Source organism: Mastacembelus armatus, chromosome 8, assembly GCF_900324485.2.
Source record: "Mastacembelus armatus chromosome 8, fMasArm1.2, whole genome shotgun sequence".
Lineage (NCBI taxonomy): Eukaryota > Metazoa > Chordata > Actinopteri > Synbranchiformes > Mastacembelidae > Mastacembelus > Mastacembelus armatus.
This window is the reverse complement of record NC_046640.1, coordinates 9,514,471-9,537,721: the sequence shown is the minus strand read 5'-3', so window position 1 is coordinate 9,537,721 and position 23,251 is coordinate 9,514,471. Positions and strand designations below refer to the sequence as shown.

At 40.4% G+C, this 23,251-nt stretch overlaps 1 protein-coding gene across 5 annotated transcripts in view; it reads right to left on the bottom strand.

The window, feature by feature from the left end:
• Positions 1-7,084: 7,084 nt before the first annotated feature.
• The window catches only part of spop (speckle type BTB/POZ protein), a 73,727-nt gene continuing 57,560 nt past the window's right edge, over positions 7,085-23,251 (bottom strand). For 3 of the 5 annotated variants that reach the window (XM_026325647.1, XM_026325648.1, XM_026325649.1), the window contains 5 exons: positions 19,815-19,992; positions 15,554-15,609; positions 13,015-13,137; positions 11,967-12,109; positions 8,853-8,997 (listed from right to left, as the gene is read on the bottom strand). In XM_026325647.1, coding sequence (XP_026181432.1) covers positions 8,853-8,997; positions 11,967-12,109; positions 13,015-13,137; positions 15,554-15,609; positions 19,815-19,992 — 645 coding nt within the window. Of the gene's footprint in view, positions 8,998-11,966; positions 12,110-13,014; positions 13,138-15,553; positions 15,610-17,649; positions 18,198-19,814; positions 19,993-23,251 lie in introns of those variants that run through there. The other 2 variants (XM_026325646.1, XM_026325650.2) reach the window with 2 other exon arrangements.

Here is a 23,251-nt window from a genome sequence, read left to right as displayed (position 1 = left end):
TTTCACAGCTTTGCTCCCATCTGGTAGCAACCACTCTACACTCTTTACCTGAGTTTATCAGGTCTGCTGTGACTGATGATGTGGGTTTTTTGGAAAGCCACACCGACTCAGCCTGAAAGTTGCAAGCTTGCGTCCTTACAAATTTTATTCTTGGCAGATTAGAGCATCATCTGGAGGAACAGACCCAAGGACACTAGGGACAGTTTTTTATACACGATCCAGATACTACCGGTTAATTTCTTCATGTTAGGAGATCACCAAAATAAAATCAAACTTTAAAATAGTTCACCCAATATTTGCTCTTCTATCCAATTAGGCTGTTCAACTACAATCAATCAATCAATCAATCAATCAATCAATCAATCAATCAATCAATCAATCAATCATAATTTGTTTTGCACTAACACATGACTGAGGTCAACCAAAGAGCCAGTACTACAATAACACAATATTAAAAATACAAAACATAAAAAACCATTACACACAAGGTGACAGCATGCTACTGAGCATAGAACGCCATCTTGAAAAGATACATTTTTAAATCAGAGCCCATCAATACAGCAACTTTGTGGAACAGCCAGAGAAAATGCTCATTCGCCCCATCGTTTAAGCCTAGAACATAGAACATTCAACAGAGACTGATTGGCGGACCTCAAAGTTTTGTTTGATGCTCACAAACATGAAAGATCAGTAATATGCTGTAGGAGGGAGCCAGGCCATACAGGTTCTTATACACTGGATTTGTATTCAAAACCAAACAGGAAGCCAGTGTAAAGAAAATAAAATCAGGGTGATACGCTCACTTCTATTACGAACATCTGTGTGAATCAGTCTGCAGTCAGCCAGTGCAGTTTTGATCATGTACTGTAGTTAAGTATACTGTGAGTCTATCAGTATGAGCTGGAATGAAGATCTCTTCCCCTCCCTCAGTCCCAGTGGCAGGCGAGGTAAAAGGCTAAATAAATAAGACATGGCTGTTAGGGTCGCCAAGCCGTGACCTTTCGGCCCATTTGCTTTGGGAGCGCAGCAGTGCAGCCTCAGCTAGCCGCTCCCCCAAACTCCGGAGGGTGAATTTTAATCAGCACTGTGCTGGATGGCCAAGGCAGTGCATCATGCTTAACGAGGCTAAGAGAGGGCTTTCATTTACCCATGCGCAGGTAACAAATGGACCAAAGTGCTCATAAGACAACCCTGTTTCCTCTTTTCCTGTGGTGTCCTTCACTGCAGATCTCCTCTGTCTCTCCTCACACAGAATCTCATTTAAAGGGTGTATACTCTGTTCATGTTTTCTCACAGTTTTACTTGAAAAATGTTCTTTTAACTCTTCAGGCACTATTTGTCTTTAAAGCTGTGAACAGCAATTTCAACTTCTGCCAATGCAAACATTCATCTAGAGGAGGGCTCCAGCTATTTGCTGTATATTTGTTTTACACATGTTTTTCTGTTTCTAAGGTACACCTTTGCCATCTAGCACAATCCAGTACAACTACACTGCAACAGCATCTACAGAGTGGTAATTCAAATATTTGACTCTAATGTGTTTTTGGCTTTTAAAATGTAGCACGGCTTTTTATAACATGTAATGGTGACAGGACTGTCCCAGGAATCAATCAGCAATCACTGACAATGGCATCAAACTTTGTATTTGTGAATTTTGGCTCTAGGGATGGCAATGATTAGCCGTCTGTCAGTCGGCCCAGAACTTTGGGCTAGAGTGTGTGTTTGGATATTCATAGTCTAAAGGAAAAAGCCAACCTTAAGGCTGACATATTTGCTTTAGTAACATATCTCAATAACTACTGGCTAGACTGTTAGGCAATTTAGTATGGATATGCATGTCCTCCTTAGGATAAATGATAATAAACTTTGAGGATCTCATGACCTTTCACCTAATGTGAGCAGCAAGTCATACATTTGTTCAATACCTGCAACTTCAGTCATATTCCCATCAGCCTTGACTCTATAGATTATTTGTAATTAGCACATAATAGCATGCTAACATACTAAGAGAGTTAAAGAGGTAAGTGATTATACAGTAGCTACTGAGCATCAGCATATAAATATTGTCATTGTGATAATTTAAGCATGCAAGTGTTAGCATTTAGCTCTTGACTGTATCGTGCTCTTTTTGTCTATTACTATTTTTTTATTCTTATTTTTAATTTACAGCTCATTTGACCACTGTCTGTAAACCACATTGCACCTTGGGGACATTAAAGCTCTGCTCTGATTTACATTCTTTCCTCTCACCTAATGTATGCTGAAATAGGCACAGGCCCCCATTTATTTTTCATTCATCTCTCCTTCCATTATGTTGTATATCTTCAGCTCTATTTGAACAGGATTAATACCCCAGAGGGAGGTGGATAGTAAAATATTTCCCCTGCTACTTAGTAACTGAGCTAATAATTCCTGATGAAATTTCAGCCATTGCTAAAGAACATGAGGAAGTGTTTAGAAAAGGACTGGATATAATTTTACAGGATGTGAGCCTGATTTTACCAGCATGATTTCAGCTGTCTCAGCCCTCGATTTGAAATATATTGCGGTTGTTTGAGCTGATTAAAATCACTGATAAGTAATAGACTGAAATAACTCAATTATTGAATTTGATAAAAATTAGAAAAACAATACACGTCACATTTTGGCCTAGGCGATCTGTTTTTTGTGGCCTTGGTGCTTTTTACATCATTCAACATCCCTCTTTATTCTCTACCCTTTTCCTTCTACCTCTCTCTCTTCCTCTGTTGTGATGAGTGTTGTCCTGATGAGTTCAACTCCATCACTCCTTGGCTCCACAGGTCTCATTACAGCCAGGGCAGTAGGGAACATTCTAATAAACAGATGAAGATGACACTCTTACAGCCTGTGCATACACACACACACACACACACACACACACAACCTTGAGAAAGATTACACCAGGGACAAGCACAAAATAAAAACCTTTCACTTGATTATTTCAGGCAAAATAAATCATTGGCCTCAGACACATACTCCAACCTCAGAGCAAGAAAAATAGTGATACAATAACATTCACCGCAAGATCGCAAGCAAACATGCGGCTGTAGATAACAGCGTACCTTGTTAAGGAAAAAAAATGGACACATGCACACACATGCACATTCAAACACACACTTGAATAATGAAACACACATTCATGCACCTTCCTCTGTTGCACTGTGCACAATAAGTCTTGCTTCATTAAAGCCAAATCTCATCCACTATCAGTTTACAACCACAGAAGTCGTTTGAACCGCCAGGGAAATACAATTCCATTCCGTTTCGGGGTTATCTTAATATATGAGCTTGTCTCCGCCACATTGGTCTGTGGTTATGAGGCGGGCAAACACCCACAGCACCACAATATTGCACCTGCACATTCACAGGACGGATTGGTGCACACAAAGCAATTAGCAGCTCATATGTATGTGCGTAATTGTGTCTGTGTGTGTGCGCACATAATTCAGCCCCCATGTCTGGTTTTTCTCCTCTAATTTCTGCATGCAGTGTTATTAGCAAACAGTTCATCGTGGACTGCAGTTTGTTTGTTTGTGCATGTTCCCTAATCCTTCAGACAATCCTCTCAGAACGGAGGATTCTCCTTAAATGGCAACCCATGACATCGTAAAGCAGGAAGGCTACAGTATGAAAGCAAAACCACAACCAATCAAAGTAAATACAATTTTGTAGTTTTATGAGATTTTACTCACTGGGACAGAGTGGGGAAGGAGAAACAAGACAAATGGAATACAAAGAAGACAAATCTCTCAACACAGTCAATGTCTGCGGGGCTTCGGTCATCCATCCTCCATCGCTCCTTCATTCACTATCTGTCTGCTCCTATCCCACCTGTATGACACCTGATCACTCTTCATCCCTCTATCCATCCATTACCCCTGTCACTTCATCCTTCCATTTCTCTGCCCCAAGGCCTGAGCTTCCCTCGCTTGTCACAGATGATACCATCTGAGTGGATTACTCAGGATATGATGAGGGATATATGGTCAGATATCTCCTCACAGAGGTCATAATATCCTTAGAATAATGCTGCATTAGGGAGCGCTGTTTTGGCTTCTATGTTGCAATATATGGGTTTATGCTCCCGACACTTTATAGTTTGATGGCTTATTAGAAAATGAATACATCATTAATCAAGGGTACGGATTTCTCACTTTTGATTATTCAAATTAAGTAATTAATTAACTAGCTCAGTGATTTCTTTCACATTCCAGTAACCAGGTGTCACTGCTAATCTCTTGCCTAAGATCTATAAAGCATTAATAAAATAATTATTAATCATGAATAAGGCATTAGATGCAACTTGTATTTATTTTTTAAATTTTTGCCTAATTAGAAAGATAATTCGCAATTTAAATGTTTTAAATGTAAACAGATACCAGAAACCAGGCATCAACATCGGTGTTTACATGTAAGTCACACAGTTATACAGACTTATACAGTTAAACAGTTATAGTCGGCTTTCTCAACTAATCTAAATGGCCTATTTCCAACGCTGGTTTAGGAGAAGCTAAATTCCTCCGGCTTGGCTTATGTAAACATAAAAAATAAAATAAATAAATAATAGCTAGTCTCTAATGATTTTGACAAAAAGATATCAGGAAGATCAAACAAAAAGAAACTGAATCAAGAGAAAACAAAAAATCTGGCAGGAGATTTCACAACAGCAGCATTTTGGAAAATAAGATAATACTCATAGTGTTTGTGAGGTTGTCCTGCTGTCATGTTGTGAGTTTCCACAGCACATAAAAGAAAGCAAAATATGCAAGTGAAATTACTACCATACTTACTACTACTATGATTATCTTGAAAATACGGTTGACTTAGTGATGCTGACATCAAAACCAGTAAGATTCAAGTTTGAAGCCCCTGAACCTGAAACCCAGGGAAAATCTAACCCCCCCCCACCCATTGCACTCGACTTCCCTCTCTCCTCACTGCTGTCCTCCCTCCTGCTGCCGGGCAGAGCAGACCAGCAGGCATCAATCTCTGGCCAACTCTTCCTCCTCTTTAGTGATGGCTGGCTGACAAAGACGCGGAGCTTGTCACAGGCTTTCACAGGCTTTTTGACCTGCCACGCCTCTCTCTCTCCCTTCTCACATTAAAGGAAGGGTGAATGATGGGGAGGTTAGGCGGAGGCATACGAGGAAGAGCAAGGAGGAGGGAGGGAGTGACAGACTCGTACAGCATGCATAACAACTGAGTCCGCCTCTCCACATGCATCGCTCTATCTATCTCCCCCTCACGCTCTCATCTAAGGCCAACGGAGACACACACACAAACAAACGCACACATCTTTACAAAGACACAGAAGGTTGGCTGCAAGCTGCTGCACAAGCTGACTATCAAAGCTAGAAAAAAAAAAAAAAAAATCACACCCTGATGCTTCAAATTCCAGCTCATATGAAGAAGGTCACACTGGCACGACTGACTCCAGTTAACAATCTATCTCAGGGACATCCCCCCCCCCAAAAAAAGAGCACATTTTGCTGACATGCATGCCCACTCAGAGAGCACCATATGCCTGCCACGTTCACACACTCTTCAGTCAGATGCACACTCACACACACCTTGACCTTTACAGTGAAATTCTCAAACTCAGAAATATTGGCTTGCAGGCTTATTTGAGGGCTATCATGCATTATAAGGTGTTTTCCTTTTTCTAGCTTCAGCTTCTGTAGTCCTATAAACAGCACAAGTAGTTTGGTTGGGATATAACCTCACATCCTTGTGTCCAAAATCAATTATATGATTTTATATGTGATTTAGTTAAATTAGTTTTACTATCATATATAACAGCATCTAAAAAGATACCTAATATATGCATGTGATACTGATTTCAGTCAGATTGCCCAGCATTATAATGTGACAGTATTTTAGGGGAGCACTAAAGTATACAACTTTATTGTCCATCAAGATGGATAATTGACTTTGGCCCATCTGGAGTTCATTAAAACTGCACCCAACAGATAACAACACACTGACAGAGTGAATAAAAACCAATACACAAATTTGAGCAGACAAACAATAAATGGAACACAATCGAATCTGTGAGAATACAACAAATCAGCTTGACTTTAAATTACTTTATGTCTGTGTTAGGTTAGGACAATAATCATACTTTATTTGATATTTACACAGCTCAACTTCTTAGTCCGTTTTATTGGTTCAGTCTGTCTGGTAAAGTGCTACATAAAAAAGTCCACTAATACAAAGTGCTGGGCTGCTTTGAAATCAGTATTACAAGAACTATATTTCTTAGACATAAAGGCATAAAATCCACCCCACAAATATATATTCAAAAAATAATGTTCTTTGCATTGGACTGCCAAGGACACGACTACCACTATATCATCAAATTGTGATTAGCATATCAGTGAATATAAATGATATACAGTAAGAGAATTGCCAGTCCCATTAATATGTACTGTGTTATGAAGATGTGGTAAACTGTCTCTATCACAAACACTGGCCTTCCTTCTGTTTTATGATTGCCAGGACAATGCCAGAATATCCCCAAAGATCAGTGGCCAGGGCCGACTGTTTGATGAGGCGCGATTTGTGGGGCTCAGGGATGAGCTTCATTAAAGCCTGCTGGGCCTTGACTTTGGTCAACACAGAGAAATCCCTGTTAAAATACTGTCCAAGAGAAAGGTCCAGCTCTCTTTGAAGTGATTACAACCTATCTGTTCTCTAAGCAAGGCCACGGAGACCAAGTCAAACAGGCCTGTGGCCATGAGTGAGAGCTGCTTCTACGTACTGCAGGGCTGTGCATGAGCCCTGGTGAGCAGCAAAGTGCACTGGGGATTGAACTTTGATCACGACAGGATTAAACTTGAAACTGAAATGTGTTACTCACGCATACTGATCTGGCAGCAAGTCAGAAATGGCTGTGCATTAATGAGTCAGTTACCGGCCAAACTGCATAATGAGAAATAATAAAGATATCAAGGATGAAAAAAACATAACATGCCTGAGAAAGTTCAAAATATCAGTATTTTATAAGTTGAGATGCTAAAAGATTGTTTCAGCCACAGGGAAAGTACTGTAGTTAATAGGCAAATTAGGCTTTTTCCATGTTGAGTTTAATATAATAATTAAAACAGGATAGACACTGTGCATTTATATTCATTTTATAGACTGTGTTAAATCACACTCTCTGTATTATTCTGTCATTCTGCATGGACAGAACCTGTGACTTCTATGCACATACTGTACAGCTGAATGACAAGACATATAGGAGGGTGATAACACTCAGTGTGAAGCAGAAAACCCAACTTTGTCTGGTGAAAATTACAATTAAGTTCTTCAAACAAAATGGCTGTGTCTTTCCACAATCAGGGTATCTGCAGTGTTAATCACATAAATGTAAGACTTTCTAAGACCTTTTTAATACCACAGAAGACTAATTTTAATACCATTTTTCACAGTAATACTGGTCAGAGGATGATGAAAAAAAAAGAGTGGGGAAAACAAAGCCAATAATTTATTCCAGTCAGTTTTTGACGCAATAATTTTCAGAATATCATTTCTCTCAGTACTTATCAGCTGCAATAGCCTGTGATACACTGTAATAAGGACTGAACAGTGTCCTGCATGCATAATCCACTTTCATACCACTGGTCTATAACTGCTATTCGACAGCCCATAGCAAAATACAAAGTACCTGATGTTGGAGTTATGAAAGGAAAGAAAAGTATCCAAGATGAGTAAATGATTATTTCAGCTTTTTAATACCTTCTAAGGCCTTTTTGAGGGAACTGAATTCAATACTTTTCAGAACCTGCAGGAAGCAGGAACAATGTTGATAAAAAAAGAGAAAAAAGTGAGCACTGCTTTATTCAGCTCTATCATGAACAGAAAGTAAGATGGCTGGAAGATGGTTTGTCTGTGTTTTCTGCAAAGTTCAGTTTTATATCACAACTGTCTCAGTCGACACTGCAGTTTTAGCCACAACCTGTGAAATGTTGGTCCAATAACAATAAAACAACCTCATGACAATTTATAAAAGCTCTTTTGACATGAGCCATGTGGAAAATTGAACTGTTCGAAGTGCAAGTCAGCCGAGCAAAACTTCTGTCCTGCCAGAAATCAATCCGATCGCCCAAGAGTTCACGCCATTAATCAGGCATCATGACCCCCTCGAACTGCATGTCCACCAGCAGCTGACCTGACAGAAATTTGTCACCATTCTGAAAAGAGTCTCCAATGACTGATTTGGGGCTAAAATCTGATATAATCCAGATTATGCCTGGGCAGGTTAACACACAGGATAAACAGTGAACATTAAAACATGTTCAGATTTGTCTTCTTTCTTTCAAGAATTGTTTTTGCTGTAGAAAAACAACACTTCGTACAAATCACTTTTTAAATCCCACTTCGGTTGGTTGATCCTCTTCACTTATTTACAAACACTGAGCTTTAACATGTAAGGGACAGTATGCTACAGAATTGTATTTAAAGGGACTAAGTTTTTACTTTTCATCCAGTAGATCTGCTCTTTTCATGACAGATTCACTAGAATAAGCTCCTAATTTTTTTTGTAAACAAAGGACATACAGAGCGCAAGACTCTTGGCCTGCAATTCATAAATTCCAAGTTGAGATCTTCTAGAGCTTCCCCCATCCCCACCTACAGAGATGTGTAGTACCTCCCTCATGCCATGAGTCCTGTAATTTTCTGGTCTGTCCAGCTGAGCAGCTTCCCTAGCCAAGTCCGCGGTGTCAGTCCTGACTACCTCCGGATGCAACGGGAGCGAGAGGACTGGGAGAGAGGAGTGCTGAGGTCGCTGGTACACAGCAGGGTTGGAAAAGGAGAGTCTCTCTGCTCTACTAGGACTGTTTGAGGCGTTTTCTTGGGGGACCCAGGAAGGGGCACTGGGCTGACGCCAGGGAGTGATAGGCCTCCGCTACCAGATGAGGATGAGAGACCACCATGGACTTCCAACCTGATGTCTCCATCACATCAGCTGCGTGACTGTGAGAAAGAAAACAAAGAGCAGATAGAAAGTAAAAGAAAGTGAGAAAACAAAGAAAACAAACTAAATAAAACAAGCAAACAAGGAAATAAAATAAGTGTAGAAATAGATCAGTTTCTCAAGAGTCTGGAATTATATGACTCCATCTGTGTGAAGTGCAGCTCTGAGACATTAAGGATTTGTCATACCAGCTGGCAGAGCTGGTATTTACTTTATATTTTTAAATATTTAACCCCAAAAGGTCATTTCTGAGAGAAAAAATATCACAGTAATATAAAGGCAACATTTATCATAGTTGTGTCATATCATACCATACCATATCCTGTCTCTTAGAGCACTAGTCCCTAACCTTTCTGACTTGTGTAACTTCATCTACATGAACTTCATCACACATTAGAAGTGGAAAAGCTGGGAGCATTTAGAACACAAAATATACAGTATGTTGTTCCTTCCACACTCTGCCTCATTTCAGTAGTTTTCAGAGGAAGTCAGCTCCACAGCATTTCACATGATTAGAGAAAAAACACTTGGGAAAAGTCAGAAAATCAAATTTCTTGTGCGACCCCAGCCCAGGTATTTCAATTAAACCTAACATTAACTGTGTTTTACCAGTTCAACACATATGAACTAAAGTGGCCATGATATGGTCAATGCTGGAAAGTAACTATGCACAACTGCTCAACTTTATATTTGCCCTCTACTACATTACCAGAGTGGTATTTTGATTAATTAAGCTTTTAATGCAGGATTTTACAAGTACACAGTCCAAACCCAATGGACCAATTTAATTGAATCTGAACAGCAAGTATTAGTAGCAGGTGGTTTACAGTGTCCAATATGACATACAGTAGGAACAGACAGCACAGGCATGCACTGTGGTAAAACTACACACAGTAATTAGTGATTTCTTATTTATCTTTATCTTTTTTATATAAGGGAAATCCTCATAGGCTTCAAACAAATGTTAATTTCCAAGCTATATATATCTTTGGCTTCTGTCTGACAGCACAGATCAAGAAATTCTGCAGAAATGACCTAATAGAAGCTAGAAAGCCAAAACAAAGTTGGATAAATCTTGTAATTAATTACTGGGGACTTTTACTGTGGCTGTCATTTTCCACACATGTCAGCCTACACCAACAGACCCTGTGGCAAGTCTTCACCCTCCTGACACCCTCAGGGTGCTGGGCTGCACTATCACGCACACCGCTGTGTGGCCTTTAATGACATTTTTCATGTTTTATTGTGTGCACATGAACAACGGTGTGTGTGTGTGTGTGTGTGTGCATGTGAGAGAGAGAGAGAGAGAGAGCGAGAGAGTGTGTGTGTGTGTTCACATGTGCTTATGACTTGGCATCTCTACTCGTGGCACTCTGGTGTGTAGTCATATGCTGTCCACAAGCAGCTCGCAGACCTCCAGCTGACCTCTGACCCTGTGCTCTGTGGAGGAAGTGAACCCCTGCTTACAGTAATGGCCAGTGCGCTGAGGCTGAGGCAACACGCCTTCGAAAGGGCACGGGAAGAGCAGCCACAGCAGGTGAGGAAGGAGGAGGGATGGAGTGAGTGAGGAGAGAAGAAGACAGCAGCAGAGAACAAAAATAAATAAATATCTTAAATAAAAAACAGCAAGGTGAGGGAGAGTAATGAAGATTCACAGAGAGAGGCAGGAGGGGACCGAGGTAGGGTGAAGAGCAGTGACATCAAGGTAAATTAAAAAGAGGTCAAACTATGACCTACAGTACAGTCAGCGATAATTATAAGGCAACAGAAAACAGGCAGTGGTTTCATAAAACTCATGTTTCATTTGCACTACTTTACTGTGACTTATTCTACAGATTTACTCAGACCAGAAGATTCCTGTTAAGCTAAAGTCTTTTCTATAGACAAAGTGGATAAAGAGAGTTTAGGTGACTTTACTCTCTGTTGCATCCCTGGAAAAGATGAATAAATAAGAAAGAGGTAGGATAAAGAGGACTCCTATTGTCTGGAATAAACGGATGTAAGCTTCTTGTAAAGACTGGTCTGGAAAGAGGTTGAGGTGCTACTGGGGGGAGGATTATTGGTTTCTCCATGTCGTTTATTTTCTATATTCGGCCTCTAAATTGATTTTTGTTTTGTTGCTCTTGTTGCTGTCGATTGTATCTGCAGGAGGAGGGTTGATAACGCTTTGCTGGCCAGGAGTCCCCCGTGGCCAATTTTCCCACCACCACAACAACGGTGTCGCAAATTAAACTGTCATAACGCCCATAACCACAATTAATGACTGGGATTAGGGGCAGAAATCTGCATTACTGAACACCTTTAGGCACACATGAGCTTTTAAGCACAGGATGGGAGAGAGCGAGGAGAAAAGAGGGGGCAGGGAGAGGAGACGGGATTGAATGAAGGAGGGAGAGAGATGGAGCCTATGCAGGAACAAGGCCAGGAGATGGAGTAAAGCTGTAAAGAGAAGACAGAAGAATGAACAAAGGGATGGAAAATGTGTCTGGCTAAATGACAGAGAATTAGGAAAACAGAACGAAGGTGATGAGCATTTTAGGTAGTGGCTGTGAGAAAGCTGTTTGTTTCAACTGGGCATCCAAATACTGGATTGATCACATTTCCATGGACATAAATAGCAGTCATTGCTGCTAATAGGCCCCATCTTACCTAAACAGGCTCCCTGCAACATGATTAACATCAGCAGCTGATGTTTATTGCTGAATGGCATACTGTGATACAGCAGCAAAATGGTCTGATCTGGGGATTAAATTAAATTTCCTCAGGGGACAAGAATTGCTCCCACAGAAAATGAATGACTTCCTTTGACGAAAAGCTAAGCGTTTGAATGTGTGTGTGTGTGTGTGTGTGTGTGTGTGTGTGTGTGTGTGTGTGTGTGCATGTGTGTGTAAAACAGGAAAAAAAATCTTTGCATAAGTGTGCAAGTAATTCTGGAGATAAATGATCTCAGCACAGGCAAATAACACACTAGTTGATGAAGTCCACAGCCTGCGTCTTGAGCTGGTCGGCACTGTGCAGGTCGGCAAGGATAAGGATCTCTGCGGCATTTTCTACGGACAGACTTGTGCATAGAGCATCCTCGCACATCACCTTCAGCCTCTCCAGAGCATACTGCCAATGACAGAGGGAGAGAGAGGGAGAGAGAGAGAGAGAGAGAGAGAGAGAGAGGACAAGCAGCAGGTAAACTAAATTACTTAAACAGCGCTGCCACCAACAACTGTTGTCTCACTGTGTAATGATGTGGAAACACAGAACTGCTCCACCGCAGCGAAATAAGGCTAAGATTGAATAATAAATACGACCAAGTGAGGAAAAGGTGACAGTTATGGAGACTGAAAGGGAGCGATGATGATGGGAAAAGGGATCACTTGAGAGGTAAAAAATAATTTACACAGACTTTGATTACAATGTTTTTTAGAACAAAAATCTCTTATATTCAAACATACCGTAGGGTGAGTTGTAAGAGATTAGTAGAGACTATGAGGGAATTTGCATCCCTGCATTTTTTTTCAATTTATCCGGATATTTTAGACTAATGATTTAAAGAAGACGATATAAATAAACTTTCACTAAGTAGGACTTGTTTAACATACCTCTCTGATATGCAGAGTTCAGTATTATGTGTTACAGTCATGTCATTAATCTTTTCAGTAACAAACAGTGTTAGGGATAACTTGAAATTCACTAATCCTAGTAACGCTCCATTGCTTTGATAACAGTGGGTTGGACCATTCACTTGAAGTTTGATAGAAGATTGATGTCAGTTTGGTCTCTCAATTTTTGGCCACAGCTCGGCTCATTGTACGCTCAGGAGTTGCCCCTCCTTCAGGGATGGAGCGTGTGGACTTCTGGAGAGCTGTGTGCACTCACCAAAGCTAAGGTAGCGCCTTGATGCTGAGTAAATAATTGTAGGGCTGCCTGTAGGGACATTATTATGCATGTTGGCTTGTGTGTAAATTTAGAGTAACATGCACATGGACATACACACACACACACACACACACACACCCATGTACCTTGTCAGCTGCAGCCAGCAGGTCATCAGCCATCTTGTCCAGGTTGGGGGCCTTGCCTGTGTAGATGAAGCACATCATCTCTTTGAAGACATCTGGCTCAACGTCATTTATCTCCACACGATTCTGAATGGGAGGAGAGGACATGGAGGGGAGAATACACACAGGGTGTAACGAAATGAAAGAGCACAGAAAAAAAAAAAAAGACAGATGCTTTGACAATGCTTCAAAACCACACGCAGCAGTGTTTTTATTTAATCTCATACGAATATTCCCAAACCTACCTGAATGAGACTCACACACCTTGTTTAGCAGACACACAGGGAGAGCCAACCTTAGAGTGATATAAAACAAGTTCCAGATGCAAGACATGAAGGAAACCTTGAAGAACAGTCTGAACACAGTAAAACTACTGTGGGACATTTATTTAATTCTTTTCAGCTGATTCCTAAAAAATTAATCCTGAGCGTTCATTCCTTGACAGTGCCTGCAGCCAGCAAAGTAGGCTTTATCGCTCGCTGGCACAGTAGCGGTAACCTGAACCTCTCCCTCCGCACTGGGAGGCAGAACAGAGCAGTAAACCAATTATAACAGTGCTTTATCGTCACCACGGTGACCAGCGGCATTTTAGCAGGGTCAGACTGGGTGTACCAACAGCTTAGTGTGTTTGTCTCAACTCTGACCACTCAACAGCAACATAAATGCAGCAGGAAATAAAGGAAGGAGAGTCTGAAAGCAGCCGGGTTGTGCTATAGCGCAGGTTAACAGGACACAGAACCTGCATGCCACTGAACGCATTGTTGAAATTAACCTCACACTCCTGCTTGAACATTACATAATGTCCATAATAACATTCACCTGCTCTTTCTCACATGTACATTTTGTGCACAACCCAACCTTGGGGGGGGGGGGGGTTCTCGAACAGATGATGCAAACTACTTTTATGCTGTTGATTTTAGCCATCAAAGTGTTTTGGAGTGATAATGAAATAAAAATAAAAACTGGACTTCCTTCGGTTCCGTGAAGGTGAGCTTTCAACGATGTCTCCTAAACAGACACGGCTCCTGTAGTTATAGCGTCTGATGCTGTTCTCTATTCGCAGAACAGTCTTCTATTAGAGTGCTCCTTTATGAGCTCATTTGTCTCTCCTCGATAGAGTGCTGCAATGGAGTGTTAACCCATCTATCTGTTTTCTCTGAATCGTATGGGGATGTGGCCCACCATCTCTCCTTCTTTCTGATGAAGACGCCCACTTTAATAGCAATTAAGAAGCATTTCCTGGCTCCGTGCTTGATAATTTCCCCATTCGAGCCGTACAGGCATCAATATTCCGCTGACGTGACGGCTAAATCACCAAGGTTCAATCTCACCACCTCCTATTAGAAGAACATAACTGTGGCATGAGGTCTCTCTGTATCTCACACACGCATGAAAACAAACACACTCACACACAAACATCACAGAGGACACATAAGGAAAAGTAATGATGCACGTACTGCACACAGCGGTGTAATACACACATATACAGTCCAGCACAAAGATACTGTACATTTTGTTTAATGCATCCATAAAATCAACTACACTCCAGGCGACTCAAAATTAACTTATAGAGGCTGTAAATGCAGGTTTCAAAGAGCTTAATTTAACATACTATAAAACCATTTTAATACTACAGTACATGGCATTAAGGTTAAGAAATTTATAAGGTAGGCTGTTTATTTCTCCGTGGCATTTAGTCTCAGGATTATATATCATTTTATTCAATAAAGGGTTATTGAAGGGGCCAAAAGCAAGCGAATGAGCTAATTCTGTTCCCAAATGTTACTTTTAAATGCTGTTTGGAGCAGACTTGAGTAAGAAATGCAGTAGAGAGATGCTAAACATCTGTTAGACATGGCTTAGAAATAGTTTTGCCATTGGTTTGTCCACAGAGAACACTGAAAACTTCATTTTCATCTGTAAAATCTCCTGCTCGGTACATACTGTGGTCTATCTGCCAACTACTGACTAACTAGATTTCCGTAAGTAAATCTTTGAAGAGTTGCCTGTCATGTGCTTATGATCAAAAACAATATTATTAGAGATATAATCTGATTTTTTTTCAGTCAAGAAATATCTAGTTAGTAGTTAGTCTGTTCTAGTGTTGAATCTGACAATTTTAGCACCCCCTTAAGATAGCCCCAAAAAAGACACCATGGCAGAAAGCAATGCACTGCAATTCCCTCTCCATCGTGTGAAGCAGTAAAATGAATAAACCTAAATCAACACAGACTGGACTAAATTCCAGTGCTGCTGTCTCACTACACACAACACTGTATGTCTGCAGATGTCCCAGTAATCACAGACACATTCTACACATAGTGGTTTTAAGGACACCGGATAATAAAGTTATAGTCGAAAAGACATGGAGGGACATTTGCAGACACACCTGGATGTTGTGAGAGGTGAGCACTTCCTGATGCAACAGAGAGAAAGATCAGAAATTTGACATTCGATTCGCCACTGTGGGACCAGGAACAACTGAGTCAAGTGCTCAACTCACCTTCTTGCTTTCCTCCATCTCGTGCTCAAACATGGCACTGAACACAGGCGAGCGAGCTGAGGCACAGAAACAAAACAGAGAGAAAGAGAGAGAGACGAGGGTTTGTTATTATGTGTAATGTTGATACATGTTGATATCCATTAACAGCCTGTCACACGGGCCAGGATGATTGACAGTAGGTGACAGCAGTAGAAGCATCCACAGCTCCTTCCTGCTGACAGACTCATGATGACCTCTCAGGTGTGCTTAGCCCACCTCTAATGCTGACAGACCGACTTTGATACATAATGCCTTAATTAGTCATTCGTCCTGTTTGGAAATCAGGGTCACTTTGTGCCTCTCAACATATACTATATCTATCTATGTTCTATATGTATCTAAAGATACAGATAGTTTATTAATATGGAGAAAACATGTTTTAGTCAGCTTTTATGTCACTACAATCCCCAAAATAGCTGTGTCTCTTGCTGCAAGAGGACACCCTTCAACTCTAGCAGCAAGGACAGTTCAGATTAGGCTTCCATTTACACACAATTAGGAGTAAAGTGGAGACAAAATGCAAAAGAGCTGCTAAATATGTGCCAAAGTAAAAGAAAATGGCAAACAGTATTTCCCATGCAAATGGTATTTTAATAATCCACTTTTCACCCAGATTTCATATTACTGATTTTGTAAAGCAGACTTTACTCATTTATTTTAAAATTCAAAGCAGTCACAAAAATTCAACATTTAAACATAAAAACTGTGAAAACGTTCTGGAGCAGTTGATATTATACAGGGACACACTGATGATTTTAGTTTCTGTGTTTTGATGTTTTGAGGTGACAAATAACAGCTTTAAAGGCAAAACACAGTGTGTGTTCTCTCTTATTATCCCAGACATGACCATAGCTGGAGAGGTCACATTTAATCTCCAGCACAGACCGGCCATGTTTGCTGTCTGATCCAAACACAGTGCTTCAAATCACAAAAATCAGCCCCATGTCTGTTCCTTTAAATTATTGCTGTTTCATATTTCTGCATGCTTAAGATTAAGATAATCACCACATCTTGTCTCTGTCATACTGCTTAAGGCAATGACACAGTGAATTTTCCCTCTTATCATCCCTGACAGTGGTTCGTTTCAGTGCAGGCTGAGGCTAAACTTCACAGATGGAGCTCAGTTTGTCTCTCAACTCGACTATCAATCGGTTATTCAACAGTGGAGGAGGGAGGAGGAATGTGTGTCTACAAAGGTCACATCTTGTTTTTTTTTTTTTGTTTTTCCCCAAGAATCACATTTCCCACACAGTTTATTCTGTTACCTAGAGCTCAATGGGTAACACTTTACATTATGGTTCACTAATGAATGCTTCATTAACTAGTGATTAAAATTTAATAAAGGTTTTAACACAATATTAAGTATGTGCCAAGGTCAGTCATATGCTAATTAAGTACTTAAAAATGAGTTATTAACTATAGAGGTAGCTACCATTTAAATATTTATTTAGTATTTTGTGCACTCTCATATATCAACAGTGCACAAGCCACAAAGAAGTATATTAACAACCGAAAAAAAGGAAATAAGAGACTAAGTAAATGATTCAATCAACAGTGGGACACTGTGTTTATAATGTCAGCAGCTGCTGCTGCAGAAATAAAAGTCTTTGACTAAATACATAAAACAGTAACTATGATCAATTCCCACATCATCATCATCATCAGATTTTGTTAATGTGCCTCAGACACTGTACGCTCTGACTGAAGGTTAATAAAATCAAAAAGTAAATTGGCTAAAGTTGAACCTCTAGGTTTCCCCAAAGCTTTACTCTTAAGGAGCCAATAAAAAAGCATAAACTCTAAACATAAACTTTCTATTAATGTTTTCAGGTAAAGTAATTCTTGTTTATGTTATGAAGTTTGAGTGTAACATATTTAACAGAGCCAGAGGGATAGGCTAGAATTTTTAAGTGACAGAATTAAAGTTGTTAGAAGATGTAGAAGCTAAAAAGCTGAATGACCTGTCAAGTCTTCAGCTCTCAAATATAGATGCAGCGAATTCTAGATATTTACAATGAATCCTAAATGCCCAGGTAGGTCTATGGGGACAAACTTACAGTACGGCTGTCTGGTGCAGCTCGATACTGGTGAGCTCATACTGCAGCAACAAAAGGAAGGGGTGGGCAAGAGAGAGAAAAAGAGAGGGAGAGGGTCATAAGAAGTGAAAGGAGGGAGAGGAGAGAGAAAGTCAGAAAAAAAGAGCAGCAGACAGAAATGGGGGATGAAGGGAACAGAGCAGAATCTGCTAAGACAAAGATAAGTAAAAGCTGACAGGAAGACTAGTAAAAGAGGGGATGAAGGGAGAAAAGTGGAGGCAATGAGAGGGATAGAGAAAAGAGAGAGGACGAGAGGTGGGAGAGGGGTACGGTGAAAGGGGAATGAAAACCGAGTGGGAGAAAAATGAAAAAAAGAACATGAAAGTGAGAGGGAAAGGAGGGATAATGAGAAAAGGTAAGCAAGGTGCAGAAGAGGAAATAAAGGGAAGGAAAGCATGAGAGACTGAGTGGTAGAAAGATCACATGGCCAATGTGGAGCCAATTTGAGTTGCTCTCCCTCCTTCGTTTGATCCCTCTCTGTCCGCCTCCACGGCGATTAACGGCCGGGAGAGTTGTCACAGGAACGGCTGAGAGGGGGAATAACGAAGAGGAGGGACGTCATCTGGACCAAGTAAAGCAGAGACAGAGGGAGGGAGAGCGAGAGAGAGAGAGGGAGAGAGAGGGAGAGAGAGACAGAGAGATGGAGAGAGGGAGGGAGACAGACAGAGAGGGAAAGGGGAAGACCCCAAACCACAGCAGCACATAATTAAAATGGCTCCTCACACACACATTTCAACAAATCCAATAATGAACAGCCTCTCCATGCCTCTGCAGGGACACACAGTTCACCAGCTTCCTCAAACTTTTCACTATCTGATGCTGCCTGCCATCAAATAGCTGCAACAAGTTGCTCAAACTACATATGTTTGTATGTGTGTGTATATGTAGGTGTGTGTGTGTGTGTGTGTGTGTGTGTGTGTGTGTATTTGATCCTGGTGGCCAACAATGACACACATATGCTGAGGGTGTCAATAGCAGATAGTTTACCCGGATATTCAATGTATTCAAATTTAACCATCCCTGTGGCAAGAAAAATTATTCATTAAAATTAAAAATTTGATGAAGTATTTCCCCTGGAATTTAATCCTTGTCACTGCAGAAAAGCATCTGAACGAGCATTTTAGACTGAAACTAAAATTCTCAAATGAAATCTAGGATGATAATGACAATGTGCACCATGAATAACGACAGGCATGATTATTGAACTGATACACTGCTAAACCCACTGTACTAGCACTGTATCACTTCTGTGGCGTATGTAGATTTGTATTTTTTACACTGAAAAATTGCACAACCTACCTGAACCCCAGGCCAGAATACATGGATTCTATATTCACATTAAATATGGTGATTGTTTCTAGGTTTTGTTTTTACTCTCCTTCACACCTTAGCCATTTATCACACTCTTAATAGCATGCCAACCATTCCACTACGCACTACGTGTATGACAAATAACACCTTAAAACAATAAATTATTTAATCAACTGACAAAATGATCAACACCAATTACCAATGATCAATATTAATTTTAGGCGTTTATGAATTAAATATAAATGTATTCATACAAAAGTTATATAAAGACATCATCCTTGGCTATAAGAAACTAAAATGTAGGTTTCAGTATTTTCTAAAATTTTACAAACAAATGATCAAAACAATTGTCAGTCCTAAGCTCTACAGATGAACTATTAATATTAATACTAAATATAACAATATGGCGTTACCTTGATGATGCTGTGTGCAATAACTGAGCATAACATGAATGTTACAAGCAAATTCCTTTAAATTTACCAAAGCTTCACAATAAGATCTTTGTATTCCTCAGTCACTCCTGACCAGCATTGTTTTTTTTTTTTTTTTACATTTCATGGAGTGATTTAGTTGAACAAAACGTTAAAAGAGCTTAAAATATACATAATGTTATTGTGTCCTGCCATGACCTTGTGAAGAATCATGATCAGACAATGACTGATGAAGATCCTTAGGTTTATTAACTAAACTGGATTAAAAGTATTGCACATTAAAAAAGTCAGTAAAAACAGTAAGGCCACTGCCTAATGCACATTATGAGACTCTTGTATATCCATCTCTTTTTGGAGATGGGATGAGTGGAAGGATATTCTCACCAGCTAAGATGGCTTTGTGCGCTTGGAATTTCTGGCCATCAACGCACAGGGAGCAGTCGGTGAATCTTGAGTTTTCCCACAGATCTCCGAGCTCCTCGGCCAGTCGGCAGTCAGGAACCTTCACCATGTTCATAGTGCTCTGCCCCGAGATGTTCACCGAGTCCTGCACCACACTCACCTGGAAAGACACACATGTAAACAGCAGTTCAACATGTAATTTAAATTATTAGCTTGTCTGCATTTTCTATTGTGTTTGTATTTTCTTTTTTAAATGCAAATGGGAGATGTACTTCAATACGCTGAGCTACAAATTTGGAGTGAACTGCTTCTTTAACACATTCACTGGTTCACACAGAGGCTAATAAATAGCGTGCAATGTTCATAAAAAGACAATAAATCAGTCAATCAAACATGCTGTGAATGATTAATGTGGGTTCTGCGTCTGTGTAATCAATACATCAGCCACTCAATATGGGGGCTATTTAAAGACAACCTATTCTTCCTTCTTCATCCAATCAGATTGGCTACAGCCTCAAATAAGCCAGAAAATCAGCACTGAAGTCAAATTGAGTGTGTGTGTGTGTGTGTGTGTGTGTGTGTGTGTGTGTGTGTGGGTGTGTGTGTGTGTGTGTTTGAGAGTTGTGTGTATGTCTTCTTCCCTGCTGACTTCACCACCTGTTCCAGACAATGTCAACCAGACTCATTTATCTCTCAACAGGACTCAGTGCAAACACACAAATGAGCAGGCTTATGAGCACAAGCACACAACCGCATACCCAAACACACACTAATCACACACACACTAATTACTAACTCATTTCCAACAGCCTGGATTGACTGACTTACATTTTTTTACCTGCTCACTGTACAATAACAAACAATAACAGTTAGTTAGCCACAGTCCGTTTTAGTTAGCTAGTTAACTGCAATTCATAATAAAGGCCTCATAAGGGAATGTATTATAGAAGCCCATTAACAATGTTGGACGATGTCCTTTTGGAAGATTTCGACCTGTTTGATGGACATGAAATCCTCTCATTTGATTCCTGATCAGAAACACTGTCCTGAAAATATTTTGGTTTTGTGTCTTTTGTGTCAACTACAGAAAGCACTGAAGTGAGAAACATCCAGGCTTACTGTGTTGGTGGTAATGAAGCCAATGTTTTGCCATTATGCCAATACTGTTTGGCATAAATAATAAAGTCGTTCATTCAAGAGTGGACAATGAAAAGGTGTGGGTCACAAAGTCGCATCTGATCACACAAGTTTCTGTGAAATGTCATGAAGCCGTTACTACAAACTGCATCTAGTGTGTGTGTGTTCAGAGAATTATAATTTAAAAAAATGAGTAGCAACTTTCCTTATATCTGTGGTCCACCTCGTTTATAAATCAGGTGAAAATTAAAAACCAATTATTAATCGGTTGTTTGTTAAAGTCTATGAAGTCATGACTTCAGGTAAAAGACCACAGCAGACAAACAAAACAACTTCGAGATAATCTTTGCTAGCTTTTCATCAATCAGTCTGTTTTTGTTAAGAAACACACTGAAAATCCTCTCAAAGTGACCTTGCTGTTAAAGCTTCAGCCAGGTAGGCTGCCAAGTTTCCTCCTCATCCGTCCGATCCATCCATCTTCAGTCCAACGCCACATCCATCCACTTATTCAACTCGCACAAAAAAGAATCCTAGCAAAGAAGGAAAATCACATACAATAGAGAAGTGCGTGGCAAGCAAGAAATTGAATGTCAAGGAGCCCTGTTTGCTCCTGATGGAGGTGTGAGGGTTAGCTTAAAGGGGACAGAAAGACAGGAAGAAAGAGAGACAGATGGAAAGATAATACAACAGGAGAAGAGCATGAGAAAAGGGAGGAGAGAGAGGAAGATGTAGGACCAATAAAAGGCAGAAAGAGTACAGATGCAGAGATACCAAGTGACAGACTGACAGAGAATAGAGAGGCCATTACACAGTAAGGGCTGCTGGGCTGTGAGCGGGCTGATGGTGGAATCTACAGTTGGAGATGGCCTCTCGCAAGCGGCAGCTCATTCCTGGCACAGCAATGACAGGAACACTGTGAGGAGGAAATGTGACTTTCTGAAGATAGGAGCATTGCAAATATTCCTCTGTGTCTGCGTGCGTATGTGTCGTTTCCATGGCTCTATTAATCAAACTCCTGAGAGATGCATCTGAGTGACTGATGTCCAGCCATCTCCACATGCTCAAAAAAGAAACTCACTCACATGAGGAAGAGACAGTCCCACGCACCAGGCTTCTTAAAGCTCTTATTAGACAGCCTGGAGGACAGGGTGCTGCTATGTATAAGGAGCGAGAGTGAGGGGAATATAACTAGACAGAAGGAAAAAGTGGGATGAGACACAAACAGACCAACAAATCGACAGGGTAGAGGACAGAAGTTCAGTGAGTTCAACTTGGAGTGAAAAACGGCTTTAGGAGGAGAGGACGAGGAGGGAAAAGGTACCACGCTGAAAAAATAAACAAGTGCTGAAAAGTGAATTGGAAGGGAAGTCAGTGAGCCTGGTCAATGCGTTTCGATATAAATAGCCCAATTAGCATGGCGGAGTCGTCACTGGGCTCTCAGATGCAGCGTGGCAGAGCTGGTCTAATTACTGGCTAACTTGACCAATTATTCCAGTATTTAACCAGGCAGAAACTAAATCAGAGCACCTGGTTATTTAGACACACTGGCCGCCCCGACAGTCTTCACGCCATCAGCTGTCATTTTCAGTCACTGTCAACCTCCTCCTCTTTCTCCTTGCACCTTCTTTCCAAAGCGGGTGAGTGGACATGCACATTGATTAATACGCCACTGAGACTGGTTTAATGAATAAAGTAAAACTTACAACTATTGTTTTTGTTGTTTTGTTTTTAATTACTAATGGTTAGTTGTTTTGTGTCGGTGACCTTGTAGAGGTTTAAGGTCACTTCCTAACCAACCAAGTCAAGCTTTATTTATTTAGCCCAGTATCACAAATCACAAGCTTCAACATGTTTAGCATACGACACCCTGTGTCCTTAGACATGTCATGATGCTGTCTGCAAGAAATAAAGAAATAAAACATCACTACATGGTTCAAATTGTAAGTCAAAGGCAAATGCTGATGGTAGTTTTAACGGCAGGTTTAGCAGGTCACTAAAGTCATTAAGAATCAGCCTTTGGGGTATAAATATCCTTGAAACCACGGCCATCCAGCTGCGGTGCTGACTATATCTAGCTCTGATCCAACTGTATTGGACTTACCAACCAACAAACTGAATGACTATGAAAAAGCATGACTGACTGGGTTTCATTTTTTCGTCAGGGGGGTAGATGATGATAATGATAATAACAACGACAGAAACACATTCTGTATACAACCCAAGGTAAAGAATAACTGTAATGAAGAATCATTGCCGCTGTATCAACCAAATCATTATTTGTT